At 38.9% G+C, this 27,898-nt stretch overlaps 1 protein-coding gene across 1 annotated transcript; it reads right to left on the bottom strand.

The window, feature by feature from the left end:
- Positions 1–659: 659 nt before the first annotated feature.
- On the bottom strand, positions 660–25,025 carry LRRC58 (leucine rich repeat containing 58). Its single transcript, XM_012501055.2, has 4 exons — positions 24,408–25,025; positions 11,597–11,725; positions 10,639–10,916; positions 660–7,184 (listed from the first exon to the last, which is right to left on the bottom strand). The coding sequence occupies exons 1-4, from the start codon at positions 24,905–24,907 to the stop codon at positions 6,976–6,978; spliced, it is 1,116 nt and encodes a 371-aa protein (XP_012356509.1). The 5' UTR covers positions 24,908–25,025; the 3' UTR covers positions 660–6,975.
- Between the last annotated feature and the right edge of the window lie 2,873 nt (positions 25,026–27,898).

Below are 27,898 nucleotides of genomic sequence, written 5' to 3'. Positions count from 1 at the left end.
GCTTGTGCAGGAGAACTGCCCTTTTTACAACCATCAGATCTCATGAGACTTATTCACTACCACAAGAATAGCATGGGAAAACCCACCCCATGATTCAATTACCTCACACTGGGTCCCTCCCACAACACGGGGGGATTATTCAAGATGAGATTTGGGTGGCAACACAGCCAAACCATATCACCGTCCTATATATTAACCAGGGAAGTGCTGAGTTTCTTCCATCTTAGCACATTGGAAACATTAGCTGTTTTGCAAAGTACATGTCCTTCCTATCCACTCTGTTTACCCCAACTTAGAACCACAATATTTTTCCATATCTTGGAATCTAGGAAAATGTCAGGTGTTCTAATGTCACCAAAATAATGGCACTATAAAATACTGATATGCAGTGCTATGTCAATGTGCTCAGTTAGAACTATATTACTCTGGGTTAAGACTATGTCATTCTGTACTAAATGCAAGAACTGGCCTTAGTCAAGCAAGATGATCTCACCAACTTCTTATTAGAGCATGCATCCGTAAGTGTATTGAGACTGTGCAAGCAGAAGACTAGTAGACAGTCTAATTTATCTTTTATCCATTGCATCTAGAACAGAGAATCAATGTTAGTACATACTTAATGTATGTATTCAATGATGTAACAAGTAATCAGGCAAATATCAACATTATAGAGACTTTAATATAGAACTGGATTCCAACAAAACAGTTTTATTAAAATAAGGCACAATGTTTGATATGGCAAAATTCACACAGAGGACTGGTTAATGTAAGAACTTTTGTATGTCCTGGGGGAGGGGGAAGAAGGTGGTAGAATTGAAGTAGCCCATATATTCTTTTAAGAGCATTTAGCATTACAAGGCAATATATAAATTTGATATTAATATAACGAACGATAACTTATCCTAAAAATAAAAATTGTTGAATCATGTTGCGGAATTACACTTATTTCTACCATTAAGTTTTAGTTATCTATTTATCTAATAGATGTAGATATTCCTAATTTGCAAGATTTCAAATACAGAAAATTAAGAAATCAGATGATAAAAAGTAATTTGACCAAAGTAAAAGTATGTTTTCAGTATCCTACGTTAATACTTTGACATCCCAAACTTTACAAAAACTTACACTGCTGGTTATTTAAAACTTTTCTCCCATTATGTTTTTGTTTCTCATGAATACAAAGCAGGCTCAGAAATGCAAAAAACCTCAACTGCAGGCACACATATCTTTACATGATTGTTGTAAAGTGACTGTTTAGGTTAATATTCTTTCTCAATATCACAACAATGTTAACAATTTAAGTTAGTGAAAGGATTCTCTTAAACATAAGCGGTAGACATAATTAACCAATTTAGTCATGTTTTTGCAATACTGCAACAGCAATGTCAATCTTATCCCCGTATCTTCCAACAGCTGGAACTTACAATAAAAAAGTCTTATCCAATTTATACACAGCCAAAGGAACAAGTACATTCTGGTGAATGCAGACGTTCTTTCCACCATAGCTTTGTGGTAGGACAGTATATAAATAACCTTCATTAAACTAATACACTTTAATATTTACTGGATTGAATACTATCCTTTACAACAACTATTGAGAAAGACTAATGTTAGGTAAACGTCTAGTAGCACCCAAATCAATATTGCCCTATGAGTGTTCAATAATATGCAGAGTTCATTAGTGAACTGTTTTTTAAATATCAGTTCTTAGTAATTATAGACCAAGAAGAGATAGAAAAGAATGGGAGATATTTACATACAAAAGTATTCAAACATGTCTCACTTTCAACCTATATTACAAAGAAAACCAGTGGCAAAATATGCTAAGCCTTACAATATCTTCATAAGATGCTATAAATATGAAGTTGGTTAGAAACTGCTGTCGTTCTTTGGTGGCACCAGATAAATTTTTAAAATAATATATAACAAAACATATCTTTTCAGTGATTTTATTTCAGGGGACCCTGATTCTTATGGCTTTGACATCCTGGGACAGAATGCATATTAGAGGTTCCATCCCCAGAAGTCCTAGACTGATACACATTAGGCCATTTTATGAGAAGGAATCTGTCAGGATCACAGTCTTTCTCTCTCAAATCAAATGAAAAAGGTAACAAGGCTGTCACAAACAACTTATTAAATAATATAGCTCTCCAAACTTTGGGTCTAGAGTAGAGGATTTAAGGCATATACTTCCTGACCACAACTGAAATCAGTGATACCTTTAAAAAGATACGACTATGAAAATACAAAATTGTACGCAATTTTTTATTTTTATTTTTGAGATAGAGTCTTGCTCTGTCTCCCAGGCTGGAGTGCAGTGGTGCAATCTCGGCTCACTGCAACCTCCACCTCCTGGGTTCAAGCGATTCTCCTGCCTCAGCCTCCTGAGTAGCTGGGACTACAGGCATGTGCCACCACGCCCGGCTAATTTTTGTATTTTTTAGTAGAGACGTGATCTTGCCATGTTGGCCAGGCTGATCTCGAACTCCTGACCTCAGGTGATCTGCCTGCCTCTGCCTCCCAAAGTGCCAGGATTACAGGCGTGAGCCACCACGCCTGGCCCAAAATTGTACACTATTAAATTCACTAACGTTATACAGGGCATAGCACTTGATATGGAAACAGGGACATTCAATACAGAAGGAACTATGCATTATAGGTCACATTGCATAAAAATCTATACAATAGCTTTTACTATTGTTAAGTACCTGGCACAACTTAAAAGTTCACTATTTTGGACTAAATCGAAAGTAATAGTCATAATGACATAATAAAATCTCTACTTTTGGATGAAAAAAGGATTATTTAGGTAAAAATTAAATGTTCCTAACTAAATGCAGCTTAACTCACCTTATATATACATAATATAACTGATAGTTTTGTCTACCAAGGGTCTTATGAAAATTTAGGAATAATAACAATTAACTTTTTACATAAATAGCTGCTGCTAAAATGCTTTTAAAAGATCAAATTTTATTTGCACTATTTGCTTTGTGTTTTTTCTTTTTTACATAGTGAAAAGGTAAACACTAACCAAGGCTACCTGTTATACCACAAATTCCAGGTTAATGATGTATTACTTTCTCCCTTCGGGAAGAGCAAGGTTAGCTGTAAGAAGATCCTATTACTTGCTGGCCCTTAATTATGGAGGGATATGGACAATCTCCCAATAGCAAACACTGAACAAATTTGGTGAGAAAGGTTTTTGGATGGTAGTCAGTAGGCCACTCAATAACTTAATTTTAAAACAATTCACTATTACTTTAAAGGGCTTTCTTGGCCTAGACTGTCCCTAGGTGTTTGGTGACTTCTCTTCTAGCCCTGTGGCTTCTAAAGATTTCTTTAACACTCCAGCAATCAGCCTCTTCCTTCTCTTTTTTTCTTTAAATCTGATAGTTACAAAATCTGGTAAAACTGGTGTGCAGTATTACAAAACATTATTGTGGATTGCTTTTTACTTTAATCTACACAAACATAAAAACTGCTCAAATTTGAAGTACAATTTACAATGCAAATTTTTGTTGTTGTTGTTTGTTTGTTTGTGTGAGACAGAGTCTCACTCTCACCCAGGCTGGAGTGCTGCGGAGTGATCTCAGATCACTGCAACCTCTGTCTCCCAAGTTCAAGTGATTCTCCTGTCTTAGCTTCCGGAGTTAGCTGGGACTATGGGTGTGCGTCACCACGCCCGGCTAATTTTTGTATTTTTAGTAAACATGAGGTTTCACCATGTTGGCCAGGCTGGTCTCAAATTCCTGACTGCATATGATCCACCCACTTCGGCCTCCCAAAGTGCTGATTATAGGTGTGTGCCACCGTGCCAAGTCTTTACTTTTAAATGTGGTAACTTGAAGCTCTAAATATCAAGAATTTTTGAACAAGAGACACTTCAGCACACATTCAGAAGTAAAATATAACCAGTCGCCTTTGGATTTACCTCCACTACTCAAATACTAGAATACTGAGGACCCTGGCCAGCTGGTCCTTAATGTCAGCCAATCCCTGGCACCCTGGAATCAATGTATCATATTCACTAATCTTCCTATTGCCCAGAATCTTAGCACTATTTCACCAACTCAGTTTGGTGATGCTGAGAGAATTGATTCTAGGGATAAAGACTACTAAGAATGCACAATGTACTAATTCCAATTTCAAATACTAGCACTGAAGAATGCCATTCTAAATATATTAATGTTATGCTTAAGCAGTTTTATCCATAGTTTTGGTCACTAAAATTGTCCAAGTAGAGCAATATCAAAAACTTATTTCATTATAAAAATTAGACTTCACTAATTCTGTCTTTTAAAAACCCCAATTAAAGTTCATTTACCTTAATTAAAAACAAATATATGACTTAGGAACTAAAGAAACAGACTGTTATTTTAAATGCATAGTTAGCTGTATGACTTGGGAGCTGATTATCTGGTTTCTAGATTATCAAATACCTTGTATCTGACTTCTGATTAATTTCTCCAATCAGTTACGAGAAAAGGAAAGGTAGGAAAAAGAAACAGGGAAAATCTTAGAAATTATTAGCCACTCTTACAAAAGGTTAGGTCAAAGATTTAAGAAAGATAAAACCAACAGCTAAATGTAGACTTCATTAAAATTACCAAAAGACAGTTGTACACTGATCATAGATTTTTCAACTATACCTAGAACCATAACATTTTGTTGAAATAATACTGTGGTATACATCTATATTCTTATATGCGAAGGCCAGAAACTGTCTCTGGTTGGATCTATTTACATCTGTAAAAGATGAAGCAGTAGACCTTCTTTCTAGGAAGCTGGAAAGCGTCTGCAAGGTTATATATTTACATACCTATCCATTCTACAAAGACTAACTCTTAGAAGACTACTCAAGCAGTTACTTAAGTCAAGCTGGTAATTGATTAGGAATTAGGCGTAAGCATTTAGGCCAGAAAAAATTGGTCCTATCAATTTGAGTATTTTACTATGAATACATTATTTTCTATGAAAATATCTTATGTATCTTAGGTAAGTCACTTATTTACAAAACATTTTACGTTTGTCACTTAGGCACAGCCTAAGTCATCTTTACCTTTCATAACTGTACAGTCTGCAGCTTGCTGTGGCTCACATGGAGAAGTAAGCAAAGACTTTATACCTCTATTTTATGATATAATCACCCATGTATTACTCTTCTAGGCAGTAGGAACACATTAGATTACTTCTATAGACATAGAAAATTTCTGAGTCAAAAGGAAAACAAAATCTTACTACACTATAACAAGGTAAAGGTGAAGGGATTCATTCTATAGCAGCGTTTCACATCTGCAGTTCATGAAACTCTCATGTTTCATGAATTAATATACAAATAAACACATAAACCCTGAATTATGCTAGTTTCTTCTCAAATAAAAAATATATATATGAAAAAAACCCTAATACATGTATATGTTATTATACAACAATCTGCTTTTAAGAAATGGTGTGCCATGAATGCCAGAAATCAGAAAAGGTATCACCTGATGTTCTAATGCCTATCTGACCTGTATATTTAACATTTCTTACTATATGTTTAACATTTACCAACAAGTCATGTTATTAGTTATTTAATGATTACCAGTAAGCACTTACTTTATATCAACTTATAGTTGTACTATTATTCAATTTGTATTGCACATTAAACTAGTTAACAAAAATTTGGTAATTTCTAACAGCAATTAATTTGTGAAACTATTTTCCTGCTATACATTAAGGATACAATATATTTAATAATTTTTTTCTATTTTATTAATACTTTATTTTCAAAAATGCTTCCATGGTTAAAGTAGTTCTGGAAACTGTTCTATTAGGTATAAGGACAATGACTCCTTTTCCTCGTTTTTATTTGGCTTGTTGTGATGTTTTTCTAGTTGTATTAGTTTTTCTTTAAAAAGTAGAGAAAGATGGTACAGTACGTGACATAGGCAAGAGTCGTATTTTTTCCCTACCCATTTAATGCAAGATATAAAGAGGCTTTCCTAGCTTCTATCTCTTTTAGAATTTTCTGTTAAAAATTCTTACTCTGTCTTATGATGAACAGATTGATCAACATTGTGGCCTACCATTAAGTGTAAAAGTAATGTGCTTATAAGGGATGAGTGCACATTTAAACAAAAAAATGTTGAGGGCGATGAGATCGGATATTAGATATGCAGTTATTTACCTAGTTCTGTTAAAGAATATTTTAAAATGTTCTGCATGGTATGTCAGGTTATAGGTTGCTCTGGCATTATTTCTCGAATACATTTTTATATCCTTGCTGGATTAAGGCACTATAACAGTCATTGCTAGATTACATAAGGTTAATAGCAATCATATAGAACAAAGGAAAAGAATGAAAAAGTTTTAATATCTCATGTAAACATTATATGCCTTACTTTACCAGTTAGTTTGTCAGAAAGGTTTACGTCCCATGTAACCATCTGTGAGCTTCTCTGAATAGTTCTGTAATCTAGACATACAGGCAATTAAAAAAGGGAGGGTTAATCCTGTTTATGGTGTATAATATATATATGGTATATACAGTATATATGGTATATAGTATATATGGTATATAGTGTTCTACCTAAACCCAAGGGCAACTCTGGCAATTATAGCTTTCATAATTTCTCACTTTCTCCATCTCAACTGCCAAAAGTTATACTACTCATGGCTTATTGCAGAACTGCTCTTCAAAAGGTACCATTCTGCTTTGTGATTCATGCAAAACTTGAGTGAAAACTGCAAACCATCAGCCAAATGTGGAACTATCATTCACAAATTATGTTAAAATAATCTAAACATGGGACTGGACTCATTCCTGCTGAATGGGTAGATGAAACACAAAATGTTTTATATCATCCCAGACTCTTTCATGAACACTTAAAATGAAGATAAGCTTTCTAGTGAACTTCAAGTTCTATTTTCTTGTCTAACCATCTTTGCTCAGTTTTTTGAGTATTTCACACCACTGTGCACTCCTGTTCAACCAAGAAGAACTTTCTGCATTCTGCGTGCAGCAACACTAGCTTCATCTTCTGAGTCAGACTCACTCTGGGATGTGGAGCTGTGAGAGGCAGAACTGCAAGGGGAAGAGCATTCTGGCGAACACAAGTAATGCATCAGTGGGAGGCGATACTTCCCACAGAAGTCCACAAATTTAATTTGTCTGACACAGCAGTCAAAGTAGACTCCTAAAGAGAAGAAGGAATACAAAGTAATCATTACAAAGCAAGGAATCAATTTCTTTTTCAGCCCTTTCTCCAGTGTTCTGGAGAAATGTCATACACCATCTTCTGTTGTGAATCTTAAACAGAAGTAGTACTTGCTTGTATAGCTGTCTATAAGCCTACTGGAAGGTCTTAAAGATAGAATCTGGGTGCAAAGAGGTAACCAGGAAATTTATCTTAAAGGGAGCAGGCACAGAAAGGACGCTGTGTACCTAGCTTCTTTTCTCTGGGAGACTTGGGGCAATGGCTGATGGAGATTTTAGGATACCTGAAGTGCCCTTTCTCTATTACCCAAGCCACCCCCTACCCTACAGTCACAGACTAAAACAAAACAACATAAAAACTCCTTTAATAATTATCTTAAAGAATTAGTACACAAAAAATTTTCAGAAAGGGGATGACTTTTGGCACTCCTGTTTTTATGTACTGGGAATGCAAAATTTAAAGAAATAAATGCCATTTTACATTTCCAAAGACTGTAAATCTACAGGCCTCAAATCTGTTTCACTGATGATCTCACTTGATTCTCATACAATTACACATCGTCAGGTAAACTGAAAGTAATATCTGGCCCTTTTGATTCCTAGGTTAGTGCTCCTCGACTGTGGCCCTTAAGTAAAAACAGAGCTAGAGCTGAGAGGAAAGCAGATGTTGCTGTGCCTCTGGATTCTAGCAGGTCCTTAAAATGATACTGCAAGTCTCTAACAGACAAAGACTGTCGCAATGGTTGCAGCATAACCAGAACATCTAGAATTTTGGTCCAATCACCTCTCTGGAGAGGAATCTCAAGCTCTATACTGTGCCTAAGTTTCTTCTGGCACCAAATACTGTGTGTTTATCACATAAGGGACCAAAATTAAAGGATTAAAGTCCAAGCAAAGGAAAAACAATGAATTCTACTTCTATTTTTTTCCTGATATCTCAACTAACCATGTAGTTTTTTTGATCCTGTAGTAAGTATAAAAAAGGGGAAATTTGTGGTATATTACTCTCAATGATTTAGGAAAGTAAATACATTCAATAAGTTGGTCAGTCATAGACCAATAATAAATCCCCCAAAATGTGTTAGCTTCTTGAAAACAGATGAAAGAAATAAAATAAAGCATCAGGGCAGTTACTACGAACTAAAGCAGTATAATACTATCTTGTGATTTATAAGATTTCAGATTATACAAAGAAAAATATCTCTGAGAATGTAAAAGTACTTTTGTTTAAGTTACAGTTTAATAACTAACGAATTTGAGGGGCAAAATATCTAATGGTTCATTTCATAGATTATCTCAAATTTTAAACTGATATATTTTTTTTTTTTTAAGAGACAGGGTTTCACTGTGTCACCCAGGCTGGAATGCAATGACATGATCACAACTCATGGGACCCTTGAACTCCTGGACCTAAGCCATCCTCTTACCTCAGCCTCCTGAGTAGCTGGGACTACAGGCACATGCCACTATGCCCAACTAATGTTTTTATTTTTTGTAGAGACGGGGTCTCGCTATGTTGCCTAGGCTGGTCTCAAACTCCTGGGCTTAAGAGATCTTCTTGCCTCGAATGGCGTGAACCCTGGAGGTGGAGCTTGCAGTAAGCCGAGATTGCGCCACTGCACTCCAGCCTGGGCAATACAGCAAGACTCCGTCTCAAAAAAAGAAAAAAAGAAAAGAAGAAAAAAAAGAGATCCTCCTGCCTCAGCCTCCCAAAGTGATAGAATTACAGACAGGCATGAGCCACCACACTCGGCCTTAAGCTGGTAATTTTTAAAGCATTTTTGTTCCTAAGATAAACGGCACATCGGTATACTAAAGAAGTCATTAAGGAAATATTGAAGAGAGAAAAGAGAATTCCTGTAGAGGTCCATTTCCAGAAAAGCATGAATTCAAAGAGATTTAGACTTTCAGGCCTGCGGGCCTGGTGTGAATGCTGCCCTGTGCGTTTTCCTCTGTCACTGTGAAAGTTAATTCAGGAATGGAGAATCAGAGAAAAGCGTAAGCACTCTGAACTTGGCACAGTGCTGCAATCTCTACTTCTAAGAGTGGGTGGCCAGAAATGACCCAGAGCATTATCTTTTTTAAACTCAAAAGTGTTTTATCTTTTAACCATCTTTGAAGAATTTGATAATTTTCTCCCTTTTAACCTTGTAATAGCTTCAAGACAAGATCAGACTGCCAGAGAAAGTCTCACCTGGTTTTGATCATCATTATGCAGCATTTCCTCAGTACCTACTGGATTTTTTAAAAGTAGTCTTTTATGAGGGAGCCAAAGTGAAAAATGACCTACTATCAGTCACTAATTCTCACCCACACACCCTGGCCCTTCAGGCTCTTCACAATCTGGACTCAATGTAGCTTTTCACTCTCATTACTCCCTTAACCTTACATTTGGGGCAAATTACTACTCATCCAACAGTCTGCCCCATACTCTCCACTTTGTACTCTCCATCTGAAAAATTTCCTATCCTCAATTTTATCCTATCAAAATCTAATTCATACCTCAAGCATTAGCTCATTGTTTCCAGATCTAATTAAACATACTCTCCCCCTCCTTTGATTTCCAGAAGCATTCTGAATTCCTTGGGATACTTACCTGACTCTGCCTTAAATCATTTGCATAATTCTGTTCAAATGCTCTAAACTCAGGACATTTTGAACCACGGACTTAAAAGAACATAAAGTTTTGGGTACATTCTGTAACTGGCACACATTCAGCCCATTCTCATACATCTTGAATCATACCCTATTAAATCTGATACAGGGAATGGTGAGTCTAAGAAAATATCATTCAAATAAATATAAAAGGTGGGCCGGGCACAGTGGCTCACGCCTGTAATCCCAGCACTTTGGGAGGCCGAGGCAGGTGGATCACAAGGTCAGGAGATCAAGACCATCCTAGCTAACAAGGTGAAACCCTGTTTCTACTAAAAAAATACAAAAAAGTTAGCCTGGTGTGGTGCTGAGCGCCTGTAGTCCCAGCTACTTGGGAGGCTGAGGCAGGAGAATGGCGTGAACCTGGGAGGCAGAGCTTGCCGTGAGCCGAGATCGCACCACTGCACTCCAGCCTGGGCGACAAAGCGAAACTCTGTCTCAAAAATAAATAAATAAATAAATAAATAATAAAAGGTGTCCAAACATTTTAGAAAGTTTTTAAACAATTAGAACTGTTTATACTTCCTTGTGTTTTTTACCATCTTGATTTATTATCTTATGTCAAGACAGGATGAGACTTCCTGGGTATGTTCCTTATGTATGAATCCTAAAATATTATGAAAAATAATTTTTAAAAAAATCCAGAGTGAAATGTCTTTCTCATAAATGAGTGAAAAAATAAAGGAACAGAAACAGAGACTGCTTGTGTCTGAAAGAAGACTTAATTAATTTAAAAAATAGCTGAATGAGTGGGAAACATGCATACTGAATTAACTTACCTCCACACTTTGGGTTTGGGCAATTGCTGGCTGAACCCAAGTATCTAAGAAGATTCCCAGGAAGATCATAGGGAGTGTAGGAAATATTTCGGATCTTAATGGTCCGTGCAGCTAATTCCAGGAGAGTTGGAGGATCATAGGTTAAATCTCTAACAAAACGAACAACCAATGGATTTCCTCGTAAACTCAACTCTTCCAAATGAATAAGGTTGAGGATCTCTCGAGGCAGATATGTCAGCAAGTTATTGTGAAGACTTAGGGAACGAAGGGAATGTAACCTAGAATAAATGTAGTATAAAATCAATGGCAGTAAACAACGTAACTATCAAAAACATTGAATATATGTGTGTATACAGAACTTGATTTCCCCTTAAGAATGAGCAATTAAGATTAAGGTCAATTGAAGAAAAATAAAAAGGTGCTGAAACTAGATCAAAGTGCAGATTTGTAAATGTCATGAAGGACTTTTGCCCTTGCAATCTTGGCAAATTTAGAATACTTAGTGTTCTGATGTGCTAACTGCTATAAAACCTAGATTTGAAGATTTGGGGGGTGGGCAGTGGGCATGCTTTTTCATTCAGATATCTAAAAAAAGGAAAGATTTCAAATGCAATATAAATTAAGATCCTTCACACTATAAAGCCTAATTAGGATAGAAATGTTTCATATCAAATATAAAATCACTAAAAGTCCCATAAAACCTAGGGAAATACATGCTAATACTCAATTCTTTGATTATAGAAAATAGACTGAACAAATATTTTGAGGAATAAACCAGAGCATTTAAAAGTGAAATTTTAAAAACCCAGCTCACAGCAAACCTCAGAACTATAATTAACATATCACTTACTTTGAGAATATCTAATTCTTTTCTACATATAAAACATGTGAGTGAATACAAGACAATAATTACTAAGCATAGATGTCTGTGTATATACAAATGCCTGGAACTACTCACTGTGAAAGTTGAGGAGGTACACTTTGGATTTTGTTGTCACATAATACCAAGTAATTCAGAGAAGGCAGATTTCCTAATTCTGGTGGGATTTCTTTAATGAAATTTCCTCCAAGATATAAACACTCTAAACTGCAAAAATAAACGGGCAAAACCAAAAAAGCAAATGAAGTCGAAAAAGATACCCCGTTGTGTATACTACAAAAAACACATTTCATCTATTCATTCAGCAAATGTTTTACTTAAGCTTTGTTATGTGCTATCCAGTCTCTAGAGAAACAATGCAATTTTCAGAAAACTTATACTATAGCTAAGCAGACAAGACAGACCAATGTTAGATAACATTATAATGAAACACAAAACAAGGCCAAAAATAGGCACTACAATACCAAAATAAGAGGGACAAACCATAAATGGTATTAGGAGTTGAATGAAAAGGAAGATAAAAGTTTTAAAGGCTGGGCGCAGTGGCTCACGCTTGCAATCCCAGCACTTTGGGAGGCCGAGGCAGGCGGATCACAAGGTCAGGAGATGGAGACCATCCTAGCTAACATGGTGAAACCCCGTCTCTACTAAAAATAGAAAAAATTAGCCAGGCGTGGTGGCAGGCACCTGTAGGCCCAGCTACTCAGGAGGCTGAGGCAGGAGAATGGCGTGAACTTGGGAGGCGGAGCTTGCAGTGAGCCGAGATCACACCACTGCACTCCAGCCTGGGCGACAGAGCAAGACTCTGTCTCAAAAAAAAAAAAAAAGTTTTAAAAAGGCCACAGTAGTTCTGAATGGAACAGGCTTCCCCAAAGGGCTGTGACTTCAGCCCATTTAGATAAGAAGAAAGAGTACACTTCAGGCTGGAGGAGACGGCTTGTAAGGCACAATGAACATACCTTTTAATAGAAGAGAATTCATCTTGAGGAATCAAAGATTAAGGTTGTAGAGAGACCAGATTACAAGAACCCTGAATTCTATGCTAGTATGCTTGGATTTGATTGATGCACTGACAGGCAATGGGAAAACCACTAGCTTGTTTTGGAATAGACTGTAAAACTATGAAGTCTCTACATTTCTTCTTTGCTCTTATTATAGCAAATACATTCTCAGAGGCTGTGTAAATTGTCCACTACTATAAAATCAAAGTTCCAGGTAATTATACTATTTTCCAACAATAGGTTAACATTTTAGACATGGCCAAAATAGAAAAAAAGAGAGCACTCTTTGATGATTACTGTTGAAAGGCTTCCTTCAAAAGATTTTTGCAGGGGGTAGCAGGATCAGTTCTTACTATATATATATATTTATATATATTATACTATAAATAAATAAATAAATAAATAAATAAATAAAATGTATACAAACGCATACAGATTTTTTCTCCCAATATTGTATTACTTTTATCTTCCTGTTAAATCTGTTAACTCAGTAGAACTACTGTTTTTTCAAAACACCTTTAAATGTAGGAGAAAACAGCCTACTAAAGTGTTACCCAAACTTCTACGGTAAGAATTCCCTAAGCTATTTTTAAAACTATGAAGTCCTGACCCCATCCAGATGCACTAAATACTGTCTCCCTCCCTTGAATTGCCTGTGAAGTGGCAGATTTTAGAATATATGGTGTAATTTTAACAGATAAAGCCAAGTTACCTTGTGCAGCCATGGCTATTTACAAATCCATAATCAGCATTTAAGAGCACTCCTTAACCTACAACTTTGCCAACACCTAGTATTACCACCAGTATTTATTTATTTACTATTTGATGGTACAAAAAATGGTACCATTCTGTGTTTTTAATCTGCAAATCTGTAGGTCCCTATTACTGAAGTTTAGCATCTTTTTAATGGTTTTAGACATTTGTATATCTTTAGAGAATTACCTGTTCATATCATTTACCTATTTTTCTCATGAATTATGCAGCTTTATCTCATTAATTTGTTGGGAACTCTGCTGTTGTTAAATTATATATTCTGCGTAACTTTGTTCCTTTGTGGCCTTGAGCATCGTCTATTTTCATTCATGCATTATATGTACAAAAAGAACATGTAGCTATTATGATTGAGCTCGTTAACTGAGCAAAATTTTTTTCTCTTTATTATTTTGCCTTCTTGCTCTGGTGGTTAGTCTCCTACTATAAACATGATTTTCCTTCTTCCCTTCAGAGTCCTGTCAATCTTTGCTTTCTTTCTCATTAATATACAGAAGTTATACTACACATACATTCAAGCTCATGACTGCTAAAAACTTCCTGAAGTGAGCCTTAATTCATATGAATCATTTCTATTTGTTCTTTTTTTTTTTTTTTGAGACAGACTCTTACTCTGTCGCCCATGCTGGGGTGCACTGGCATGATCTCGACTCACTGCAACCTCCGCCTCCCGAGTTAGATCAAGCAATTCTCCTGCCTCAGCCTCCCGAGGAGCTGGGATTACAGGTCCCTGCCACCACGCCTAATTTTTGTATTTTTAGTAGAGACAGAGTTTCACCATGTTAGCCAAGCTGGTCTCGAATTCCTGACCTCAGGTGATCAGCCCACCTCAGCCTCCCAAAGTGCTGGGATTACGGGCGTGAGCCACGGTGCCCGGCCTCTATTTGTTCTTTTAAATACATTTTGCCCTGAAATCTATGTCCTCTGATTATCAACACTGCTTACCAGTTTTATTTTTGTTGGTATTTATTTCATTCAATCCTAGCTCTACAACTTACCAGTATAAAAATTTGGATCAGTTACTTAATCTTGCAGTTTCTTCCTTTTAAAAATGGAATAATATTATCTATCATATAAAATGCCCAGTTAACAAATATGAACACCTACAATGTGCCAGGCACCATTCTAGGGAATAGAATGTAAGTAAGTTCAAGTTCTTGACCTGAATAAGTTTACATTTTAGTGCGAAGATAGACAATAAATCAGTAACAGGTCTATTATGCCGGATAATTTTAAGTGTCACAAAGAAAAAGGGGGAGTAATCAGATAGTGATGGAAGTGATGCTCTAGAGAGGGTGGTCAGAAAAAGTTTCTCTTAGGAGATGACATCTGAACAGAGATCTAAATGAAATGACTGAGTACAAACCCCAATGGAAAAGTGATTGGTGTGTTGTGAAACAGCAACACAGCCAGTTTGAGTAGATGAGTAGATCAGAATGACTGAGGTGGGACTGTGGTCATCAAAGACATCAGAGAGGTAGCCTGGGAAGGCCACATCACAGAATGCCCTTTGGGCCTCTGTAAGAGCGTTTCGAAAAAACACTTCTGAACAAAGGCTAATCATTTAACTTGACTTACTCTTTAGAAGGATCACTTTGGCTATTGAGTGGCAAACAACTGGAAAAGTGGTTAGGGGAGCACTGGGGGCAGGAGTAGAAGGAGGAAAAGCAGATTGGAGCCTAATTCAGTACTTCAGATGAGAAATGACAGATTTGCCTGGTACATCATTTCCTATCCCTTTACTTATAACTTATTGGTGTATTTTTAAGTGTAACTCTTCATAAATGGAGCATAACTTGATGATTGATATGTTCGGACTTGTGTTTTCTATTATCATGGTGTCTCTCCACATACTTTTTCCCTTTAGTTCTGCTTCTTATCGTGCTTCTCAAGTTTCTTTTTGTTCTTTTCCCTCTACTTCTACTGTTTTGAACTGTATATGCTGTTTCTATTTTGCTAGGAGTTACCCCCTTCAATTTTCTTTGTACTCTCTCTCACTCTCAAACACATACACATGCTCTCTTCTGTCCTCTTCATATCATCTTCTAGAATTAGTTCTACCCTGATTTTCTACCAATTTATTTCCAATCAATAAATTGATTCGGATTTATCAATATGTTTTACCAATTTTGTTTATCATTTTTTTGGGAGGCTTGTTATTTAAGGTTCATTTTTCTTGGAGTGCATCCTTCAGAAGTTCTTTCAGCAAGAACTCATGGTTGTTAATCTTTGAGTCCTTTGTTTCTGGCATTTTAATTTTTTTCCATCACTCTTGAGTAATAGTTTAGCTGGGCATAAAATTTTAGATTGGCAGTTACTTTTCCTTGGCACTACGAAGATGCTGCTCCATTATCTTATTACAGCCAATATTACTATTGTTCCTTTGTAGGTAATCTTTTTTTTCTTTCCTCAATAGGAGTAAAGATTTTTTCTTATTCATCTTTAATGTTCTAAAGTTTTACTATGACATGTTAAGATATCAGTTTAGAGAGCTCCCTTTCTTTAACTGTGGGAAATTTCAGCCACTATTACTTCACACATTGTCTTTCTTTCATTGTCTTTCTAGAATTGCTCTTAACAGTTTATTTTTTAATTTATTTTTTTATTTTTATTTTTTGGATGGAGTCTTGCTCTGTCACCTAGGCTGGAGTACAGTGGCACGATCTTGGTTCACTGCAACCTCTACCTCCCAGGTTCAAGCAATTCTCCTGCCTCAGCCTCCCGAGTAGTTGGGATTACAGGTGCCTGCCACCACGCCCGGCTAATTTTTGTATTTTTAGTAGACACTAGGTTTTACCATGTTGGCCAGGCTGGTCTCAAACTCCTGACCTCATGATCCGCCCACTTCGGCCTTCCAAAGTGCTGGGATTACAGGCGTGAGCCACAGTGCCCGGCTGCTCTTAGCAGTTTTAACTTCAGGATCTATCCTCTATGTCTTAATATTTCTTTCATACTTTTTATTTCTTTATCTCTTTGAGCTGAATTCCAGGAAAATAACTCAGTAAAATCTTTCAGCTTATGGATTCATTCTTCAGCTGACTTCCGTCCACCTTTTAGTCCAGTTAGTTAGTTCATAATTATATTTTTTCATTTCTAAAAACTCCAATTGGGGTTTTCATAACTGTCAGTTTTAAAACTCCCCATTCTTGCTTCACTGATGAAGTTCCTTCCTTTACCTCTCTGAAATTAGGAAATGTACTTAAAAATTCTTTGCAGATTGCCTTATTACAGATATTTTCTCAAGTATAATTTTTCTGTCTTTCATAATCTCAGCCTTCCTTGATGTGTGGTTATTAAAAATGCCAACTTTAATCTAACATTTTGTCTTTTTAAAACATACATGAGGCCAGGTGCAGTGGCTCACACCTAATCCCAGCACTTTGGGAGGCTGAGGCAGGCAGATGACTTGAGGTCAGGAGTTCGAGACCAGCTTGGCTAACTGGTAAAATACCGTCTCTACTAAAAAAAAAAAACAAAAACAAACAAAACAAAAAACAAAAAACAAAAAAACAAAAAACCCAAAAATTAGCCAGGCGAGGTGGCAGGCACCTGTAATCCCAGCTACTCAGGAGGCTGAGGCAGGAGAATCGCTTGAACCTGGGAGGCAGAGGTTGCAGTGAGCCGAGGTGGCACCACTGCACTCCAGCCTGGGTGACAAAGTGAGACTGTCTCTCAAACAAACAAACAAATATATATATATTAATGACACTTTTAAAAAACATATTTCTGATTGTGTAAAGCTTTTCAAAATTCCATTTCCCTCTTTAGACTTAAAATGTTTACAAAAGTAAGCAGATAACTTTAATTTTATGTTATTTTCTTTCTCTTTCAAAGATTATCTTGCAGCAAAAGTCAACTGGTTACAAGATTGAATTCTCCTACTGCAAGTGCCTAAGCATTGGTGAAAAAAGTTCCTAGGCAGGGTTTTTAAAATTCTACCAAGTATGGCATAAGTTACTGCCCAGTTACTCAGAAATCCTCATTTTTCAATGATGACAGCTACTTGACTAGAATAGAACAGAACAGAACAGAATAGAATATTTGGAGTCCAAATAACAGAAACTACTAGTTTCCTGGAAAAGGAACTATTTCAATGAGAATACTATCAGGGAAAAAAAACTGAGCAAACTTTGAAGTCCTTTTTACAAAGGATTTGATAGCTAAATAATAACTTGCAATATAGTCTAGAGAGGGAGAAAAGAAAGTGAAAAAAGGAAGAGTGAGTCTGAGGGCAAGTGTAAATATTATCCTTTCTATTTGCTTAGTTCAGTGTTATGGATTGAATGCCTGTGCCCTCCCAAAATTCATGTTGAAATCCTAACTCCCTAATGTTAGGGTATTAAGAAGTGGGGTATCTGGGTGGTAATTAGGATTAGATAAGGTCAAGACGGTGGAGCCCTCATTAATGGAATTAGTGTCCTTCTAAGATTCCCAAGGGAACTTGCTTCCTCTCTCTGTCATGTTGATGTAACAGGGAGGCACGGCTGGGGCTGCACATTCCAGAGAGCTGGGGGGAGCCCTGCCCCTTCTGTGTTGGGACCGGAGCTCCCCAGGTGCAGCTGTGGTGGCCCAACCTGCAGCTGCAGACCCAGGCCTCCTGCTCTACAGAGCAGGGAGAAGCCCCACCCTCCTTGGTGGGGCTACAGCCACCTAAACTGTAACTGTGGATCTGAGCCTCTCTATGCTCTTGGGAGCTGCAGCCGTCCTCCCAGGTGCAGGAGCTGGATATCTCTGCAGCCTGCACCCTTGGCGGCCCCAGGAAGGATCCCCCCGCAATCCCTGCAGGCTCGAGGCTATCTTCTCCTGCTGCCTGGCCTCTCTCCAGCCCCTGCTCCCATCTTGGAGTGGGAGTTGGGCTGAGCCATGGGCACCATGAATGGCAGCAGGAGGCAGATTGATTCCTAGGCAGAAGAGGGTGGGTCCCCAGTAAGGCCCCACCTTTGGGCCAGGGAGGGCCTGAAGGCTGGGGGCCAAGCTGCCAGTCAGGCAGATGGGAGTGGGGACTTCTGGTGCCTCTTCCCACCCGCCCATGGTCACCCGTGGACCAATCAGCATGCACTTCCTCCCCTCTGCGGTCCATAAAAGCCCTGGGCTCAGCCAGAACAGGGCAGAGGAGGAAGAGGACAGAGAGAAGATGGGATGGGGTGACCAGCTGCAGAGAGGAGTACCCTCTAAGCTGAGAGCTGCGGAGATGACCTGCCGGGAGAGAGGAACTACTCTCTCTGCTGAGAGCTTCAGAGACCTCCAAGAGCTTCAGAGACCTGCAGAGACATCCGAATGACTTGCTTGGGGAGAGGGGCCACCCTCTCCAAGGCCTCCTCTCTGCTGAGAGCTGAACACTTGAAGGGACGACCTGCCTACAGAGAGGAGCTACTCACTCCTCTGAGCTGTTCTAACAGTAAATAAAACTCTTCTTCTTTACCCTTCACTTGTCTGTGTACCTCATTCTTCCTGGATGCAGGACAAGAACTTGGGCAAAAGTGCCATGGCCACAGAGGTTTCCGGTCAGAAAAATCAACACCCCAGAGATCCCGTAACAATGTGTGTGAGGCCACAGTGAGAAGACTGCAGTCTATGAATCAGGAAGAAAGCCGTCACCAGACATCAAATCTGCCAGCACCTTGATCTTGGAATTCCCAGCCTCCAGAACTGTGACACATAAATTTGTGTTGTTTATATGTCACTCAGTTTATGTCTTGTTATAGTAGCCTGAACTTACTAAAAGTCAGGAACCAAGAAAAACTAGTCTCTGGTGGTCATTTGCTACTCAATGTCTTCTTTCAATGCTTTGGAAGTGGACAGGGAAGGTAGACGGAAAGGATGCCAAACATTAGTAGTTACCTTGACTTTGGCAGAAAAGGATCTGACGTTCTAAAACTAAGGCCATGATTTTGCAATTACATAAATTCTCTTTTGCAATTGATGAATAACACTAATCAAATTACATAACCATTATATTAAATTTACAGTTTCAGGCTTATTTTTTACCTTCTAACTCAAATAATTTCCAAATTTCTAGGGACTTGACACCTTTTGATGATTTGTGGGAATTAAATTTCTATAACACAGTCTACTGTTTCCAAATACACTTTTCTTTAAGAAGAAAGGAAACTGTTGTTGAATTTGTAGCAAAACTGTAGGATTTAAGTTCTTGTGGTTATCAACATTGCAACTCTGTTAATTAGGGTTGGAACAATTCTATTCTTTCAGTATTTGAGGAATACAGAAAACAAAAAAGTACTCACTATATTTATGGAACAAATTATTCCTTTCCTGTTTAGCATTAATATATTGACCTTAAAATTGTCTCTTGAAAAATGAATCATGTTTCTAATCCTTAGGGATACTGCAGTGGATGCCTTTTCTCTATCAAGTACCAATGACCCACTGAAAAAACAGGCTAGCACAAGTAAAAGTACAAAATGCTTTCTGCTTCTCCAATCAAATAAAAATGACACCAAACATCATAAAAATATACATTAAGCTGGGCACAGTGGTTCACATCTCTAATCCCAGCACTTTTGGAAGCTGAGGCAGGCGGATCACTTGAGGTCAGGAGTTCGAGACCAGCCTGGCCAACATGGAGAAACCCCGTCTCTACTAAAAATAATAATAAAAAAAAAATTAGCCAGGTGTGGTGGCAGGTGCCTGTAATCACAGCTACTTGGGAGGCTGAGGCAGGAGAATCACCTGAACCTGGGAGGCAGAGGCTGCAGTGAGCTGAGATCGTGCCGCTGCACTCCAGCTTGGTGGACAGGGCGAGACTCTGACTCAAACAAACAAACAAACAAACAAAAACCAAAAAAAAACCCCAAAAAACAAAAAAATAAAAATATACATTAATCCTATCTTATGTGGTTGGTTAAAGGGAGATGGAATTAAAGTAAGATAGGAATGTACAAAGAGGTAGAAAACAGAAAGGAAAAGAAACAGAAAGATAAGAACATCTGTGGATAAAGAAAGTTTTCTTGAAGTAGCATCTTTGTATTAAATGATTTTCAAATACTGACACACAACACAGGATTTTAAGGTACCTATATGTTCAAAAGTAGACACACAAATAGATGCATCATCTCTTGATACTTGCCCCAAATTAAGGCAATAAAAAAAGTCAGAGGGACGATGCTGAGAGCCAGTGACAAACTCAGTATGTGACTCTAAATGTGGAAAAGCGTTTTCATTTAACTTTACTGCATTCTATCATCTGGTTGAGCCATCTATCTCCTAAGATATCAACCTATTGTAAACTAACTTCAAAAGATTCGAGAGCATTAACTTTTAGCTTTTGTTTTGTCACACCCTCCTATCTCAATCTTTCAAAACCACATCAAACAGATGGTGAGAGGCATCATGAACAGAAAAAGGAAGGCATTACTTAAGAAGAAAAGATTGTAGAAAAGTACCAATGAAACTCAGTTGTGCTCAAACCTACTCTCCAAATATCTAGCATACTGGATTTGCCAAACAATCCTGAAGCTTTTGTTTACTTAAATAAAGTCTATTGGCCATTGAGTGATAAGCTATTAAGCTCTTCCTCAATTAATGTCTAAGCTAACTGAGAAGAATAAAAGGTGTGATTCAGAAAAATAAGTCAGAATATGAATTATACCTACTTTTTCAGCATTATGTAACAAAAACAAATCTGCCCATATACTATAGCCAAACAATTATATTTATTTGCTGAAGAAAAACCACATTTTGATGGGATGTATCTACATCCACAACCACATAGTTCACATTGATAGCCTAATTTACTCCAGGGGAATGAAGTTAATCGTAAAAATAAGTAAGATTTTCAGCATCTACTTATTTGTTATACTTTGAAAGTGATCCTTCAGAAAACGTTAAAAAAAAAAAAAAAGATTTTGCCACGCGGGGAAAGAATCAATAGGGTATAGAAAACATAGATACCTTGCTAAATCTGGAGAGGTCAATGATACCAATTAAGCCATGAGTATTCATTTGTTATTCCTTCCTTAAATGATGAAGAGTGGAAGGAGTGGGGGAGTTTTCATGGATTATATAGTCTGTACTATTTTAATAATTGCTCTCACAGAGGACACATATCTTCTTAATGTGCTAAAATACTAGATCTGGTTTAAAAAGCAGCATGGCATACATAGTATCAATATAAATCAGGGTAACCAAAGAAGTCTAGAGGATCCACGTATTTTCTTAGAGAAGACGGTGTTCTCGGACAGGTAGTTTAAGAGACTAAACCTCCACCTCTACATTTTTGAAACTTTAATGCATCCTATTAGTAGTGAATAGTTAGCAGTGTTTGAAGGCTGAACCATATAACTCTCACTTGTCACTAACTGGCCTCAAGCAAAGCACTGATAATAAATCTCAGTTTCCTCATCTGTAAATAGAAGGGGACGAATCGGGTCATTGCCAAGGCTTTTTCTAGCTCAGAGTATATTTCTACACAACCCTTTTAACCTACAGTCAATCAGAGTTTACATGTGGAGCATAGCCTAAACCTTTACCGATTATTAGCAGTAAAGAGAACTGAAGCACGCAACTGAAAAATGAAAACAGTGACGTTAAAGATATCATACATTACTGGCGTCAAAGGCACAATGAACCATAAACACAGCTAGCACGGTTATTAGCCCAGAAAATTGAGTCAGAAGATCAGTCAACTATGTGAATGACTTTGACAAATCCTCCTGATCACAAATCCAACAGTACAGAAGTCAAGTTCTAGGCTGGGTGCAGTGGCTCATGCCTGTAATCCCAACACTTTGGGAGGCAGAGGTGGGTGGATCACTTGAGGTCAGAAGTTTGAGACCAGCCTGGCCAGCATGGTGAAACTCTGTCTCTACTAAAAATACAAAAATTAGCTGGCGTGATGGCACGCTCCTGTGGTCGCAGATACTTGGGAGGCTGAGGCAAGAGCATCACTTGAACCCAGGAAGTGGAGATTGCAGTGAGCCCAGATCATGCCACTGCACTCCAGCCTGGGCAACAGAGTGAAACTCCGTCTCAAAGAAACAAAAAACAAAAAACAAAAACAAACAAAAAACCATGACCCTCCAACCGCCCGACAAAGATTCAGGTTCTAGTACTCTGCCACTGTGCAGAATTCAAGGGTTTGGAGTCACAGACCACAGAGGTCAAATATAGTTCCAATGCTTACTAGCCTTGTAATCTTGTGACTTAATTTCTCTGAGCTTCAGTTTCTACCTCTGAAAAGTGGGAGCACATAATCTCATGGGATCACTGTGAGTATTAAAAAGCATAGTTAGCACCTATGACAGGATCTACTGCGTTGTAAGTATTAAATAAATGAGATTTTTGCCTACTTTTCTCCCCATACGATGGAAATAATACTTTCCTTGGGTTCCTGTTAGTATATTAAGAAAATTCCAAGGCTGGAATTATGTAACATTAAAATTAGAAGGAACCAAGGGCTGTCAATTTTACCTCTAAATCTTTTCTCCAAATCTTCCATTTCTTATCATTTCTCCTAGTATCAAGCTGGTATAAGCTACCATCATCTCTTGTCCTACTACGATGACCTTCAAACCAGCCCTCAAAATCTCTATCTCTTCACCCTCTCCTCACTCCATTCTTGCATAGCAACAAGACACATGCTTAAAACTCTCTCATGTGCACTTAGAATAAAATCCAAACTTTATCATAGCCTTCAAGACCTGGCATGGGCTGACTTGCCCAAATTTATATATGCCACTTTCCCTCTTGTTCACTTCCCAGTACAATGTCCTTCTTTCAGAATTTTAGTAGTTACCCTTCTTGCCTCTGGGCTTTCCTATGTGCCTCTGTCATTTTGTCTCAAGGCATTCTGTAGGTCTTCATAGAACTCATAACCACTGTAATTAAATAATGAGGTTCATAGTTAGTTGTTTAATGTCTGTCTCCTGGATCATGTTCACCATTGTATCCCCAATACTTGGGACAGTGCCTGACACGGGGCAGGTATTCAATAAATATCTATTGAAGAGTAAATGAAGAGACATCTTGCCCAAATGCTTCATTTTGTAGATTAGAAAGCTACAGTTAGGATACAAGTGACTTGCCTAAGGCTGGAGCACCAAGAGGTCTTTTTTCCCAGGCAAATATTCTTTTGCTACACTTAACTCTGAGGTCCCTTCTACCTTTAACGTTCTGTTATCTCTGAAAATACAATACAGTGTGAAAATATCTTACAGATGGAAGATACCTCTTTTTCGTTTTGTACAATACATTTGGCTCTACTTCCCACTCCCCCACCGGGCACTTTTATTATCCTGTTTCTCTGCTTCCTCCTAAAGTTAAATTTAACATATTTACTGCATAATCTAGTAGGTGAAGCAGATAATTCCTGTAAACAAGGAATTATATCCAATAAGGTAAATGCAACGGCAGGATGAATGAAGCACAGAGAAAGTACAGTATAGGCTGTACTTTTTTGTGCAGGGAGTAGTAAAGAAAAAAATTGTTGTGCAGGGAGTAGTAAAAAAGGAATCACAGAGATGATAACTTGAGATAGCTTTTGAAGGATGATAGGCGTCTGCCAGGTGAAGGAAACATTCTAAGCAAGGGAAACAGCACGTGTACAGAGGCACTGCATCCATTCAACACATACTGAGTGCCTACCAGCAACTCCAAGCTGCTTTCTCTACGTGGGAAAATGCATAGGTCACTGAACTCCACAAATGGTAGTTGGTACTGCCACAGAGAAGAGGAAGCTGCAAATGTAGTGGAAAGCAAGGGTTAGATCAGAGCACCTTGTATGCCATGCTCAAAGGCATGTACTTTGATCTATAGAGATGGAAAACCACGGAAGACTTTTGAGCAAAGAAGTGACAACCTCTGATTTACATCTGTTTTGAGTTTCCAGTCAGTTCGGATCACGCCCCAGATTCAATAAGGAAGACAGAAAAAATGCCTCGAGAATCTGCATAAGCCAAACAACATACCAAACAGTCACACATGCGATCATACCAGATACTTACAACTTGCTGAGATGGTTGGGCAGAACTCACTACCGCACAGTTAAAGAGAAAGCTTGGAAATAGTTACGTGACAAACGTGAGGTGCCCAGGCCCGGCGCCCCAGGGTTCCCGGACACCGCCCGAGGCCTCCCCACCCTCTGGCACACACCCGCTCACCTCTGCAAGTTCTCGATCTCAGCCGGGATGCTCTGCAGCTGGTTGCCGCCCAGGCTCAGGGTCTGCAGCGCGCGCAGCTCTAAGAGCGAGGCAGGCACCTCCTGGAAACAGTTGCCGCTCAGGTTGAGCACCTGGAGGCTGCGGCAGAGCGGCGACTGGGCCAGGCCCTTGGGCAGCGCACTGGGCCCGCCGAGCCGGTTGTTCTTGGCCAGCAGCGTGCGCAGGCCGCGCAGCGCGAGCAGCTCTGGCCCGAGCGCGGTCAACGCGTTGCCGCTCACGTCCAGCAGCTGGAGGTGCGGGAAGCCGCTGCCCAGCGCCCGTGGCAGCGACACCAGACGGTTGTGAGGCAGCAGCAGCCGCAGCAGCGCCTCCCGCGCGCCGCGCCGCTCCTCGCCCCGCGCCTGCAGCTCAGACTCCAGCGTCTCGGTGGACACGCTGAGGCGGGACCAGTTCAGTTCGGCCTCCCCAGCCGTGACCACCGCCGCTCCGACCTCCTCCATCCTGGCCACCGCACGGCGCGTGGCGCTGGATTCCCCAGAGCGCCGCGCGCAGTCCACAGGTCGGGAGGTCTGCGGTGCCCCGGAACCTGAACCGAGGGCTGAGTCGGAAGTGGCGCGGGCGGGCGCTAACCCTGCGCGCCTCGACCGAGTCACGCGACACGAGGCCCTGGGGTGCGCGCGCCGCTCCGGGGCGGGCTCTGCCTCACGAGGCGCGGGGCGCGGAGTGGCACGAGCGCAGCATGGGCTGCGCAGAGCTGAGGCAGACACCCAGAGGCTGCCAAATTGTCATCTGAGCCGGACCGGGTTTCGGCGGCCGCGCCTTGTAGTCGCTGGAGCCTAGTGACCTATTCTAGGGCTCCAAGACTGCCTCGGCAAACAGCCCAAGGATGTTCGGTTATCTCGCCTTGAGGGTTCGCGCGTCACGTGCCCCTCCCGCCCCCCACTTGTTTTTCAGTTTAAAAGTGGGGCCCGTGTCTGCAGGACTCTGTGAGCACACAGGAATTTAGTGGTGATTTATCTCCATGACAAAAAACCGCAGGAATTTGAAGTCCGAGGATTAACAAAGCCGACCTCGAAATGTGAACGCAGCTGGACTAGACATCAGAACCCCTGGATCCTTACTGGGGGTTCCGCTGTTAAATATTCTAGGGCAGGGGTTTGATTTCAGTTGCCCCGTGCATAAAATATCGGTAATACCCGCAGTACTTGCCCCACAGAATTATTTTTTTCTTTTTTTAGGCAGAAATGTGTGTCAAGTAAGGACGTTTTGTCTGTTTTAATTATAGAAGCACATACGTGGTTTTTGGTCTACGTTGTGTCTAGGAGTGAATTTGGGAGATATGGAGGCGGTTGCATGATTTGAGATAGCTCAAATTAATGAGTTAGTTTAAAAACTCAGAAAGCATAGAGTTTGTACTGCAGGTCAAAACTACAGTTTGGGAAAATCCTGATCTGGTATTAATTTAGTAATTCTAATTAACGTATTTTTCATCCTTGTCCCAAACTCAATCTTTTCTGAAATTACATTTTATGATTTTGAAAAGTCATGAATAGAAATGAGAAAAAATGCTTAGCTTTTTTTTTTTTCTAACAAAGCTTATACATAAGAAAGTTGAGTGGTCGTGTATAATCAACGACATTAAATTGCTTTCCTCCTTAAAAAAGGAAAGTCGTTTTTTTCTTGCCAGTCATTTATTTGTATGAGAAACGATGCCTTTACCCTGCAGTCAAACTTTAATTTCTGATTGAGTTGTAGTCATAGAAGGACGTACTTTGTATGTTTAACCTAGTGGTGGAATGCTTTTTAAAACTGATGAGTCATCTGTTTTGAAAGAGTCCTTTTAAGAACAGACCTTATTTTGGGTCAAGCCAGCATTCTAACAGTAGTCCTAATATCTGAAAATTACAAATATTTAAAATAATAGTTGTTTTTGCTTTAAAATATTTATCTGGGATTTTAAAAAGTGATAGGAATGTAATGTAAAATGGGAAAAAGAAAGGATTCAAACATAATTCAGAAATAAGAGTTGGCCAGGTGCCATGGCTTATGCCTGTAATCCCAGCGCTTTGGCCCAGGCCAGCAGATCGCTGAGGTCAGGAGTTCCAGACCAGCCTGGCCAACATGGGGAAACCCCGTCTCTACAAAAAATACAAAAATTAGCCGGGCCTAGTGGCGCTCGCCTGTGGTCCCAACTACTCCACAGGCTACTGGGAGGGTTGTTTCAGCCTAAGAGGTAGAGGTTACAGAGAGCCATGATTGTGCCACTGCCCTGCACTTTTTTTTTTGTCTCAAGAAAAAATAAGAGGTAAGATTACAAATCAATGGAATTAAAGGGAAAAAGATAACCTCAATAATAGCAAATGAGGCTTCCTAGTAGAAAGTTCGGAAAAAAATACTTAGGATGGGAACTCCGCATTATATAGAATAAAGGAATGGAAGTAGAAAAAAAGTGGTGTAGGTAAAGAAATGAGTAACCTGACAAATTTTGCAAACCTACTGCTTGCAACGCTGTACTAGGAGCTATTTTAATTTAATAAAGTCTGCAACTACTTGGTTGTTGAATTTAGGATAAATGTAACTAGACCATCGAGCAGCTAAGATAACTGAGAAACTGCTTTCCAAAAGTTGAAAATTGTGTTTCTGGCTCTTTGAAACTATTGGCAAGGAAACTCTAAATTTCAGTGTAAAATGCACATCTCATGTCCAATTAGAGTAGGTTCCTACTTACATAGAATGACTATTCATTTTTGGATTCTCCCTCACACCACCACCATCCCCCATTGCCTAGCATGATTTCTTGCAAATAATTTGGATTGACTGAGTTGGATATATCTCTTAGTTAGTGGCCTTATTTTTTGAATAATTCGATTAAATTATAAAGTCCTTGAAAAGAACTATCTTATTATTATATGCCCATCCCCTAACAGTGCCTGGTCCATAGTAGGTACAGGTACTCTATATCTTTTGAAACACTGAATATATTTGTAAATATTAAGTTTTAGTTGAAAAGGAGATTTTATTTATCAAGCACCTACTTTTATCACAAACCTTAAAAAATGTAATTCTACTTATCACTACTTTTATAAATAAGAATGTTTATCCTCATTTTAGAAATGAGGGAACTCAAGCTCAAAAATGATGAGTAAAGTCTGCTATCACAGAGAGTGAAAGACTAATTAGAAATCCAGCCTTAGGGCTGTGTGGCTCCAAAGTCCATGTTCTTTCCGTTACACTACATTGCTCTCTTGAGCTTAGTGTTTTGTTTTTGTTTTTGTTTTTATGATTCAAAGCAATAAGATCTTGCAAATAGTGTCAGTATTACAAGTGGCATATATCCGTTGATGGTACTTTGAAATATTGTGATTGTTGGAATTATACGGCACTTGTCTTAAGGATTGGGGGTTTTGTGGGCTTCATACACAAAATTGGAGCAGAGGCACCTGAACCAAACATAATTTGGGGTGCCATCCTTGTATCATATGACTTCGTTT

The sequence above is a fragment of the Nomascus leucogenys genome, chromosome 21 (assembly GCF_006542625.1).
Source record: "Nomascus leucogenys isolate Asia chromosome 21, Asia_NLE_v1, whole genome shotgun sequence".
In the NCBI taxonomy this organism is placed as follows: domain Eukaryota; kingdom Metazoa; phylum Chordata; class Mammalia; order Primates; family Hylobatidae; genus Nomascus; species Nomascus leucogenys.
This window is presented reverse-complemented; position numbering and strand designations above follow the sequence as displayed.